The 12,799-nt window shown below is 44.1% G+C and overlaps 1 protein-coding gene across 2 annotated transcripts in view; it reads right to left on the bottom strand.

Annotated features, from left to right (window-relative positions):
- The window catches only part of gle1 (GLE1 RNA export mediator), a 30,733-nt gene that overhangs the window by 12,127 nt on the left and 5,807 nt on the right, over positions 1-12,799 (bottom strand). For both annotated transcript variants that reach the window (XM_030358332.1, XM_030358333.1), the window contains exons 6-11: positions 8,261-8,500; positions 7,096-7,318; positions 4,428-4,540; positions 3,872-4,084; positions 1,761-1,951; positions 183-312 (exon numbers count right to left, since the gene is read on the bottom strand). In XM_030358332.1, coding sequence (XP_030214192.1) covers positions 183-312; positions 1,761-1,951; positions 3,872-4,084; positions 4,428-4,540; positions 7,096-7,318; positions 8,261-8,500 — 1,110 coding nt within the window. The remainder of the gene's footprint in view (positions 1-182; positions 313-1,760; positions 1,952-3,871; positions 4,085-4,427; positions 4,541-7,095; positions 7,319-8,260; positions 8,501-12,799) is intronic.

Below are 12,799 nucleotides of genomic sequence, written 5' to 3'. Positions count from 1 at the left end.
TACTGACCTGGTACTAAAAGGATAGCCCTGGTTCTACTGATACTGACCTGGTGCTAACAGTGGGGACCTGGTTCTACTGCTACTGACCTGGTACTAACAGTGGGGACCTGGTTCTACTGCTGTAACCCTGGTACTAACAGGAACACTGGTTCTACTGCTAGCACAGCCGTGGTTCAGCCTACCCCAGGTTTGGCGCCGTAGGGCCACCTCAGCTGGATGATGGCGGCGTAGAGGCGGATCATCCCCGACATCCTCTTCAGGAAGCTGTCCTGACCCTCGACCCCAGAGTCATCCACCCGGTAGCCCAGGATCCTATTTAAAATAACATTCATATTAACAATACCATAACATTACTATTAACAAAGGACCCTGGTAATTAAGTAGCATAATACTGCATTTTAGCATACTGTACCAAACCATAATGTACCAGAACAATATTAACATGACCATTTACATACTGGATATTAAGAAAGAACTATCACCCATATACAGTAGTATCTGGGTATGTTACAAGGTAACCAGCAGCAGTGCTGATGTGTGTGTGGTGCACTATGTTGATGTGTGTTGCTAGATGCATGACCCTAGAAGGGCTCTGGTGCATTTCAACATTAATGGTCCCATACAATGGTGTGTAGATATAACACGAAAACCAATAGCATGCTAGCACACTATGTGCGCGAGTATATTTTCGGCATTAATGTTGGCGCACGTTTTCCGTCTGCAATTTGAAGCCCTCCCGTCGTCTGGATTTCATAATACTGTTGCTTCTGTCCTACCAAATGAAAAAGCCAACTGAGCCCACTGTTTCAGATCCAGAACACTGATCTAAAAAAAGGTGTTTTTGGCTGAGAGTTTTAGGAAAGAGGGGGGCGTGTTATCACCCAGGTTACGACAACTTTATGATACTTATTTAGCACCGTCGTGGTGTAACCCTATGGTAATAATCGATATTGTATATGAAATGCGCCACACACCGTAGTGTTACACTATATGTGTCCGTAAGCCTTGGCCTCGGATACGGGAATTAAATGCATCTCTGTTCAGACGGAGCTTCAACCTCCACACACTTTGGTGTTATACGATAAGTGTCCGAAGAACCAACGGTAATCTGACGTCACGAAAAGAACGCCCGCAGCAGATTGAAACGTTCATAGAGTTTTGGGGGGAAAATGGCAAGAACGTAGGATTTTATACCTTTTTTTTTCAAGGTGCATCTCAATGATTTAGAATATTGTGGAAAAGTTTATTAATTTAAATAATTCAATAATCCCTTGTGGAGGCTGTCAATGACTATCTTCTGAACAACTGTCAAGTCAGCAGCCTTCCCTATCATGATGGTTTAGTCTACTGAACCAGAATGAGAAACCATAAGAATTACTATTTTGAGGTAATTAGCTGATAAGAGTGTGACACCTTGAGTCTACGATATTGAACTTTTTCACAATATTCTAATTTACTGAATATTGGATTTCATGATCTGTAATCCATATTCATGAAGATTAATGCAAATAAAGTCTGGAAATATTACACTTTGGTGTAATGAATCAATAAAATATATGAGGTTCACTTTTTATGTACATTTTCCACAATATTCAAATGTATTGAAAGGCACCTGTATGTTGATAATTCCAAAAAACAGCGTTCAGGGTTCCAGTGATCACAGTTGCTACCAATCCAGCGGCGGCACTGCTTCACAGCTGGCTGCATGGAGGGGAAACCCTATAGATAGTACTGTTATAGTAGTAGAAGTATCACTGTACCTCTGGTACTCTTCTAGGGAGGTGCCCTCTGTCATGGGCGGGTAGTGAGGGACGGAGTAGGGGCACTTCCTGTGGAGGTGGGCCAGGATGAGTTCCCCCACCTGGGGGTGTCTCTCCCACACCCCCGAGGCCACCACGGCGATGGGGAAGGCGGCCTCGTGGTGGGATGCCACCTCCTCCTCCCCTTGTTTCTACCCGGAGGGAGAAGGAGCACAAAGCAGTATAGGAAACACAGGATTAACTTAAGTTTATACTGAAATACCAACTCCGCTACACCTACATGTAATTGTTGCATACAGGGAATAGGTTAACCTAGCACTTGTTAGTGCTTTGCAATTTGTTCTAGGAACATCCTTACTGTACCGGCAGTGATAGGTTGTCGTTTCTCCTTCTTCTGACAAACGTATTCAATGTGAGTCGCTTTGGCTAAAAGTGTCTGCTACATTCCTTAAAAGTAAATCGACATGCTATGGCATTCGAGAGTAACCTCTGAATGAGGCAATTGGAAATGGTAGTTCTGAAACACACCCATGGCTTAAAGGGCCCATGGCATGCTACTTCATGGATGCTTTTATATAGGTGTTAGTGGGACCCTAATGCCGCTTTTCCACTGCATGGTACCAGCTCGACACAACTCGACTTGACTCGACTCAGCTCGCCTTTTTTGCGTTTCCACCGCGAAAACATGGTATCTGGTACCTGAAGTGGCTGCTTTTTCTAGAACCGCCTCGCTCTAGGTTCCAAGCGGCTGAGCCGATGCTAAAAGGTGACGTCGGCAGACGGCCGGCCACTGATTGGCCAGAGAGTGTGACGAAGTCAGGAGAGCGACATGGCAACCATGCTGGTAACAGCCATAGCAGCGCTGCAGCCAACATATTCCACTTCTTCAACATGCCAGCTAATAATACGAACACGAATACCATCGCATCGATGTTCTCCATTGTTGTTATGTGGGTTCTGTCCATGTGTGGGTTACGTAGGTGTTGTTTGCGTCGCGTACAAAAATACGTCACGGCCCTTTCGCGCAGCCGACCCCGCCCACGTCCCGGAGGTACTATTTGCGGTGGAAAAGGACCCGCGCTGCTACCGTGTCGAGTCGTGTCGAGTCGTGTCGTGTCGAGTCGAGCTACATGTGCGGTGGAAAAGCGGCATAATACAGTACTTGAAGATGTTCAAGAAATTCTGCCGTGGTGCAGAATTACAGCCACTAGGAGCCAGTCCCATAATGAGCTTTCCAAAAACGTGCCTTTTTTTAGAGGCGGGTCAAGGTGGAGGGTGGGGGTGTGGTCCTGAGCAGCTTGTGGCCACCGTATCTGTATCATTTACAGTTTCCTATCGCAATGGCTCGGATTTAATCATCTGGAGGCGCACACAGCTTTTGGCCGTGTTCTGTAAATACTCTAGAACGCTCCGGGTGCTCCGGCGGGAGTCCTGGAGCTCTATATCTAAATGATATAATAAAAAGATATCTAAATATTATAATATATATTATCACGCCCAAAAGCTGTGTGCGCCGGTGGATGATATTATGAATCTCAAACGACTGCGTCAGGTTCTCTGACGTCTCTGGTTCTTCCACGTCAATCCGGAGTACAGACCGAGGGGCGACATGGAGGAGAAAGGGATTGTTGCCGTTTGCGGACTCCCGGTACTTCCACAACGAGACACGAAGTGGGGGTTATCTCTGCTCTGGTGCTGCCTTGGAAGACAAAGGGATTGTTTCCCGCAATTGTTGACTGGGATTGTCTCTCGCGCCTGAGCCCAGCTACCGGGCCCGGTGGCGCTCGCATGTGGCGCTCGCACGGCCGTAGCTCATTGTCTCATTGGTGGGCCAAATTCTCTGGGTGGGCAAGGCAGAGAAAGGGGAGGTAACCTGGCTCCTTATGACGACGTATGGGGCCAAACTCGAAATCGGAGCGTCTGAGCTTTCATTTTTCAAAGGCGGAGCAGAATACCTAGTGCTTGTTTTATACCTAACGTTATTTCCAGCCACTGAGGGACCATAAGCAGGCTAGGGGAACTAATTTTAATGTTAGAAAACCTCATAAAGTGACATTTTCATGCCATTGGACCTTTAAACAGGACTTAACAGGACGTCATCCCGTTCCCACCTGAAACTTTTCGGCCAATTTGTAACAGACGAACGCCAGCCCCTTTGCATGCTGGGAGGTGGAGGCGGACCTCCCGCCGGTCACCACTGTCCGTCCCGACAGCAGCTTGTCCAGTTTGTCCAGGACCTCTCGGAGCTGGGAGCCAGAGACACTGGAGATCTGGCTGACGGGAGTGGTGGCAGCTTTCTGGAGCTCCATCCTCAGCCTCTTGGTCTAGGTAGAGATCTCGGTTACCACACAGCTACTACACAACGACAGGAGACCTCTGTTGACAACTAAACCCATCCTGAACTGACAGTTACGCACGTACAGTATGCATTGCAATTATCTTTTCATTTTTTGTGATTTTGCGTGATTATTAACTTTTTTACATCAACCTATGAGTATAACCAGAGCAATAATCTAGAGAGCTATGGGTCGACCTGACTGTGCAAGTATTGTGGAAGCAACTAATCACGATGCCCACATTCCAGTTTCTTTCCCCAAGTCCGAGTTGACAGGTCACTGGCATGTGAGTAAAGAGAAGCCTGGTCTGTGATTGGTCAGCCAGTCTCACCTGGGTGTCCGTGGCGGTGTTGAGGGACTGTAGGGAAGAAAGGGTCTGGGAGGCGGCGTCCTGGAGCTCTCGGTACCATTGCAACGTAGCATCTTCAGCACTGTTCTGCAGTCCTGCTCACCAAAACACACACAGAGGAAACCCTAAGAACGAGGGCGAGACACTGGAGTCTAGGCTGCTATCCTTGGGATTGGGTTGAAGATTTTAGAACACACGCGCACACACACACACGCAGAAAATGTTGTACTTTTTAAAGCTAAACCCATCAATCTGCTGCACTTTGAGTGTTAAATTAAAAGGCAAGAGGAAAATCCATATTTGTGTCGTAACTGATGTAAATAATTGACGCAATGCCCTTTATTCGTTATGTGGCTGATGTAAAATTACCTTTATACGCCTTACTTTCATTGGAAAAACAGATGTTTAAGTGTAAACATTTGTAAAAAGAAAAAATATTTTATTTTTACAGTAGTTTAAACTGTATTATATACAGTCCATGTTAAGTCAGTTAAACCTGCATCATACACAGTCTATGTTAAGTCTGTTTATTCTGTATTATTTACAGTCTACGTCAAGTCAGTTTAACCTTTATTATATGCAGTCCATGTTAAGTCTGTTTATTCTGTATTTTAGTCATTGTTAAAGGTCCCATGACATGCTATTTTATGTATTCTTTAATATAGGTATTAGTGGGCAACTAACACAGTATTCAAAGACGTTCCTGAAATTCAGCCGTGGTGCAGAGTTGCAGCCACTCCGAGCCAGTCGCACATTGAGCTTCCCCCAAATGCGCTGTTTCGGTGGGCGTGTCAAGGAGGAGGGTGGGGGTGTGGCCCTGAGCAGCTTGCAGCCAGGGACGGTACCATGCGCTCTGTTTACAGTGGATGTATCGCAATGGCGAGGCGCACACAGCCTTTAGCCGTGTTCTGTAAATATTCTAGAACACACGGGAGTCCTGGAGCTCTATATTTAAATATTATCATATAGCCTACACAGATATCTATATCATATAATACATATTATCACGGCCAAAAGCTGTGTGAGCCGATATTCCGACGTTCCTGGTTCTTCAACGTCCACATCAATGTGAATACACACACTGTAACGCAAGTGTTTCTTGTCGGTTCTTTGACGTCTTGTATTTCCACAACGAGACTGTCGTGGGGGTTATCTGAGCCATGGTTGAGAAGGAATTGGGGGAAAGGAACTTTGGTTTGACTCGCTGAAGTAGGCTACATGAACTGCGACATGCCGCGAGGCACCATCGCCCGGCAGCAGGCAGCGCGCAGTTCAGTCGACTTCAGGTTGATGTGAAAGTGGAAGAACCAGAGACGTCGCAGAACCCGTCAAAGTCGTTTGTGATTCATAATATCGTCTGGAGGCGCACACAATATGTTATATGATATAGATATCTATGTATTATATGATATTATTTAGATATAGAGCTCCAGGACTGTAACGCAAGTGTTGTACACTTCCTTGTTATTTGGATAACCGTTCTGCTGTTGGTGTGATGGCGCATAACGCGTCGGACTCTCGTCTCTGGTATTTCTACAACGAGACTCGTATTGGGGGTTATCTCAGCCAAAGTTGAGAATGAATCGGGGGGAAGGAACTTTGGCTTTGACTCCCTCAAGAACATGAACCACGACATGGAGGAGAAAGGGATTGTTGGCGGCGAATGTCTCCCGCTTGAGCCCCGCTGAGGGACCACCGCCGGAGGCGGAGGTGCCTAAGCGCTGCCCGGCAAAGATCCCTTTCTCCTCCTTGTCGTGGTTCATGTTCTTGACTTGAGGGAGTCGAAGCCAAAGTTCTTTCCCCCCAATTCATTCTCAACCTTGGCTGAGATAACCCCCAATACGAGTCTCGTTGTAGAAATACCAGAGACGAGAGTCCGACGCGTTATGCGCCAAATAACAAGGAAGTGTACAACACTTGCGTTACAGTCCTGGAGCTCTATATCTAAATAATATCATATAATACATAGATATCTATATCATATAATATATTGTGTGCGCCTCCAGACGATATTATGAATCACAAACGACTTTGTCGGGTTCTGCGACGTCTCTGGTTCTTCCACTTTCACATCAACCTGAAGTCGACTGAACCGCGCGCTGCCTGCTGCCAGCTGACCGCTGCCGGGCGATGGTGCCTCGCGGCAACCGGCGGCATGTCGCAGTTCATGTACTTCAGCGAGTCAAACCAAAGTTCCTTTCCCCCAATTCCTTCTCAAACATGGCTCAGATAACCCCCACGACAAACTCGTTGTGGAAATACAAGACACGTCAAAGAACCGACAAGAAACACTTGCGTTACAGTGTGTGTATTTCACACACACACATGTGGCGCTCGCACGGTCGAGTCTCATTGGCGGGCCAACGTCTCTGGGCGGGCCAGGCAGAGTAAGGGGAGGAGCCGAGATTCCTCATGACGTCATGAGCACAGACATTCCAAATCAGCGCGCTTGAGCCTCCGTTTTTTCAAAGGCGAGCAGAACAGCTAGTGCTCGTTTTACACCAAACGCAAGTTTTAGCCACTGGGGGACCATAGGCAGGCTAGGGGAACTCATATTTATGTTAGAAAACCTCACAAAGTGAGATTTTCATGTCATGGGACCTTTAAGTAAGTATAACCTGTATTACATAGTCTACATGCACTCACTCACCTTTTTTCTTCGCCTTCTCTTTAGCAGACTGTGCAGCTTTCTTCTGCTCCTCCACTTTCACCTTGAGCTCCACCTGCTTCCTCCTCTCCTCCACCTCTTCCTCATCCATCCTCTTCCTCTCCTGGGCCTTGGTCACCGCCTCCTGCCTCTCTCTGATCAACGCTCGCATCACCTGCAGAGCCCGCTCTGCTACCGCCATGTCCTCCACGCTGGGGAACGCCCCCTAAACAAAGCCACACCCCCAGGAGTTAGCCACACCCCTACACACAGCTACACCCCCAGGAGTTAGCCACGCCCCTACACACAGCCACACCCCCAGGAGTTAGCCACGTTTGAATTCTCTCTGAACCGGAGGGGGGCCAGACGTAAATGCCAGAGCAAATAAGACATGAGCCTGCACATCCACCTGGTTCAAAGGCTAGATCTCTAATTTGAGTGTGAGTGCACCCTTAGGCTTCCGGTTAACCCTTCAGATCTTTACTTGATATCCATTCTGCTGTTCCAATAGTCAAATGACAAGAAGCTCAGTGGTTCACCGTATCAACTTGGGGGGCCGAGGATGGGTAACGCTACCATTTTATCGGTGCTTTTACTCTTATCGATACTGCTTATTCATCCGGTACTTTAACGGTACTCTTACCGGTTCTTTTTGACGGAACGCGATCGATTTTACTCAGAAAATGTATGATAAAATATGATGAATCATCATTCATTAAACTATCCAGCATTATATACAATTAAAAAACATCCAAGAACATTTTGCTGATAAAGGACAGTTTAATAACAATAAATATGTTATTCCTTTGTTTCAGATCGAAGAGATTGAACACAAAAAAGGTTTTCTCAACAGTATTTTTACTGCACGGTATTAATCATTTTAAAGCATACCAAATTTAATTCATGTACGCAAATAGCAAAAACAATCAGCGGGGTAATGGGTACTTCAAATCAATAACCGTTGTTCGTATTATTCATTTAAATCCTGCATAATAGAAGTGGAGTTGGTGAGATATAATGTGCAAGATGACGTTTAGGTAGAAAGAATAAATAAATATATCTACTTAATTTCTCGAGCACCGAGAGCCGAACCAATAATGTCTGAGCTTATATAGGACTATATGAATGCAGCCCATATGTCAGGGACCAGATCCGGCGATGACCTCACCTCTGCGGTCGTCCGCACCACCTCGGACACCTGGGAGCACAGCTGGTTTCCGCGGGTTATGTAGACAGTGATGTCATCGGGGGCCGGGCCGGCCTCCAGCAGCTGGTTGAGTTGGAGGATCTCTTCCTGGATGGAGTTGAGGTTCCTCAGCCTATCCCGTCCATCCTCCAGCCGCTGACGTTCTAGCCCCGCCTCCCGCACACGCTGCTGCTCCGCCTCTCGCAGGCGCAGGTTCAGAATCTGAGGTTCAAGATCAACTTTATTGGATTGATCTACTCTATTGATCATTTATTCCGCCAGTAACATACAGCGCCCTCCATAATTATTGGCACCCCTGGTTAAGATGTGTTTAAAAGCCTTAAAATAAATTCTATTTTTATTGCAGAAGCATACTCTCACACTGAAAATTGTAGAAAAATGTAACCTTCATCTCAAGTGAATTTTAACTGAAAAAAAAAAATCCCTGACTAAGAAATAATTATTCTTCATAAAATCACCTGTTCACAATTATTGGCACCCCTAACAATTCCTAGGAAACAAATGTAACCTAAGTATTTCTGTCATTTCTACAGTAGTTTACAAAGTTGATCAGATTATGTAGGAACATTTAATTAGTAATTCATAACTTCCTGTTTCCCTGGGGTATAATTATGACATGCCACAGAGGCCATTTCTCTTCAAGATGGGAAAGACAAAGGAACACACCGTTCAAGTAAGGCAGATGTGTGTCGACCTTCACAAATCAGGCAATGTCTACAAGAAAATAGCCACTCACCTATACCTGCCCATATCTACTGTCAGAGGAATCGTCAAGAAGTTTAAAACAACTGGAACAGTGGTAAACAAGCCTGGACGAGAACGCAAGTTCATGTTTGCACCACACACAGTGAGGAGGATGGTAATAGAAATAAAAAAATCTCCAAAGCTCACAGAATTGCAAGGAATGGTAGCATCTTGGGGTCACAAAGTCTCCAAAACAACCATCAGGCGCTATCTATATGCCAACAGGCTGTTTGGGAGGCATGCACGGAAAAAACCTTTTCTCACTCAAAATCATAAACGCAACGGGGGAGGATCGGTGATGCTGTGGGGCTGTTTCTCTTCCAAAGGCCCTGGGAACCTTGTTAGGGTGCATGGCATCATGAACGCGTTGAAATACCAGGACATTTTAAATCAAAATCTGGTGGCCTCTTCCCGAAAGCTGACGATGGGTCATCACTGGGTCTTTCAGCAAGATAATGACCCTAAACATACGGCCAAATCAACCCAGAAATGGTTCACCAGACACAGAATCAAGCTCCTCCATTGGTCATCTCAGTCCCCAGACCTCAACCCCATTGAAAACCTGTGGGTTGAGCTGAAGGGGAGAGTGCAGAAGAGAGGACCCAGGTCGCTGGATGATTTAGAGAGATTGTGCAAAGAGGAATGGTCGAAGATCCCTCTTTCTGTTTTCTCCCATCTTGTGAAACATTATAGGAGAAGATTAGGTGCTGTTTTGTTGGCAAAGGGGGGTTGTACAAAGTATTAACATCAGGGGTGCTAATAATTGTGGCACACATGATTTGATGTTAAATAATTATTTCTTAATGTGGGATATTTTTCCTACTGAATAAATGCACTTGAATTAAAGGCTGGATTTCACACTTTCTTTCATTGTGGTTCTATATTATTTAGAAAAAAATGAATTTATTAGAAGCTAAAGAACACATCTTAACCAGGGGGGGCAATAATTATGGAGGGCGCTGTAAATATTTGGCCTGTTATGCCCTTTGAGACTATAATGGTGATGAAGGGCTATGCAAATCAATTTGAATTGAATTAACAGTAAAAAATAATAAAAAGAAGATAAACCGGCCCATTCTCCGTACAACCGTCCATTCTTCCGTTCAAATGGTAAAATGCTTGACAAGAAGGTCAGTGGTTCACCATATCAACTTGGGGAACGAGGACTAAGGATGGGTATCGTTACAATTTTAACAATACTACTACTTATTGATACTGCTCATTATTCCGGTACGCTTATCGGTTCTTTCTGTTGTTAATTTGACCGAGGGTCGTACATTTTCCCAGTGGATGAAAGGTGTACTTGCACTCAGGGCCGGCTCTGGACAACAGGAGCCCTAGGCTCAATTTTCTTTGGGGGGCTCCGATGGAGTGAATATAGTGCCAATATTACTTTTTAGATGTGGATCTAAAAATCCACATATGTAAATCATTTTTGAGACGTGACGACATCGATTATGCATTTGTAAGTTAAGAATTTGTGAACAGCAAATCACCACAAATGTGTGAACTAGTGGTGGGCATAGATTATTTTTTTTAATCTAGATTAATTTTGGAATTAATGTAGTCTGCAAGTCTGCAAGTGAACGGAGCATAAACAAAAATAATTGACAGCTGAACGTTGGGAAGGCCCATGCAAGTGAATGGAGCAGTCTACAAGCATTGAGAAGAGCCGTGTAATAATCCATAATAATGAAAGGTTTAGAAGTTAAATATTTGAAAGTTGTAGACGAAATTAATATAATTTATATTGGAGTTAATTTGCTAGAAATGTACTTACAATGTTTAGTCAGTTAATCATTTACATATTTATGTTACACAATTATGACAATTTACATGTTTACATATTTAACACAGTAAGGATATTCTGTTGAATCTGCCTCTGATTCCCTCACGTTTACCTCAGTCTAAATTCTAGCTTCTGATTGGTTAGTTCAGTCACGTGATGGGTCCGAACAAGGAAGTGTTTGAAAATAGATTAACGGCGATATTTTTTTTATCGCGCGATAAAAGTTTTGCGTTAACGCAGCCGTTAACGCAGCCGTTAACGCCGATAACGGCCCACCCCTAGTGTGAACACATATCTACAAAGCGTGAAACCGTTGTCGCATTCGTCGATCTCATCTTGTGGCTACAGACTGCTGCTGAGAAATCTTTTGTTACTCATTTTCCACAACTGCAGAGAAGAAAATCCACAAATGTATCCACCAATCAGAACACAGGTATCTTATTGGTGGTTTAGTGTGTGTTTACAAGAGGAACTTGAAATGCTATCAAATACCTTGTGAGGATTTTAGTTCCTTTGAAGCTCTTACATTTAAGCTTGGTGGTCCCAGCCCTATTGTATTTGCCATAATTTATCGCCCACCAAAACCAGCTGGCTACTTTTTAGCAGAATTCTCTGACTTTCTTTCCACTCTTATTATGAAATATGACAGAATTATTCTTTCTGGTGATTTTAATTTTCATGTTGATGACTACTAATGTTTATGCTACTGATTTTATAAACAATGTTACATCTTTAAATTGTATTCAGTATGTGTGTGGGCCAACGCATAACCAAGGCCATACACTGGACCTTGTTTTTACCCTGGGTGTAGAAATATCCACCGTCAACTGCCTGGAGATGACTCAAAATTCGATATTTGATGCCTATCAATCTGGGTTCCGGGTAAATCACAGCACAGAAACTGCTCTGGAGTTGTAAATGACCTTAGAATTGCGACTGACAATCATAAAATGTTGATTATTTTTCTCCTTGATCTAAGTGCTGCCTTTGATACAGTTGATCATGCTATACTACTTCAACGTCTTCAGCATTTAGTCTCCAAGGTACAGCTCTTGCTTGGATCTCATCCTATTTAAATGGGAGATCTTTTTCTGTTTCTATTAAAAGCCTCTCTTCTGATGTAATGCCCATTTCATATAGGGTACCTCAGGGGTCTATTCTTGGTCCTTTGCTTTTTAACTTGTACATGTTACCACTTGGGTCTATCAATCGGCAACACAACATCTCTTATCACTCATATGCTGATGATATCCAACTTTACATATCTATCTCCTACGATGACCCCAGTCCGGTGAATGACCTCACTTGCTGTATCTCTGACATAAAAAATTGGATTTTTTAATGATGCCAAGACAGAGATTCTGGTTGTAGGTCCTAATGCCCTGAGACATCACTTTCACCCAATCCTAAACTCCCTCTTGGTAAAACCGTTTAAGGATGTTAAAAATTTAGGAGTGACTCTTGATGCCAATCTTAATTTTCAAAAACATATATCTAACATTACAAAGAAGGCCATTTACCACCTTAGAAATATTTCTAGTTTTTTTCCTCCTGCCAAGTTTGTGGCCTCCTGTCTTTACAGGATTCTGAAAAAATCATTTATCTCCAGTCGTTTAGATTATTGTAACGCACTCTATGCTGGTCCAGCAAAACAGATGTTAAACAAACTTCAACTTATCCAAAATGCAGCTGCTAGAATACTCACTAGAATATCTCAATTTAATCATACCATCCCTATTCTTAAATCACTTCACTGAATTGAGTTCAAAATGCTCCTTCTTGTCTTTAAATCATTGAACGGCCTCGCCCCACAATTCTGGAAAGTAACAACATTTTTGAGAGGTTTCAATCTTGCTTCCGAAAAAACATAGCACTGAAACAGCACTGCTGAAAGGTACCAACGACCTTTTAAGAATAGCTGATGAGGGATTGTGCTCTGTCCTGATACTCCTGGACCTTAGTGCGGC

This window comes from Gadus morhua, chromosome 6 (genome assembly GCF_902167405.1).
Source record: "Gadus morhua chromosome 6, gadMor3.0, whole genome shotgun sequence".
NCBI lineage: Eukaryota > Metazoa > Chordata > Actinopteri > Gadiformes > Gadidae > Gadus > Gadus morhua.
The sequence above is the reverse complement of the archived record's forward strand: the minus strand, read 5'-3'. Positions and strand labels throughout refer to the sequence as shown.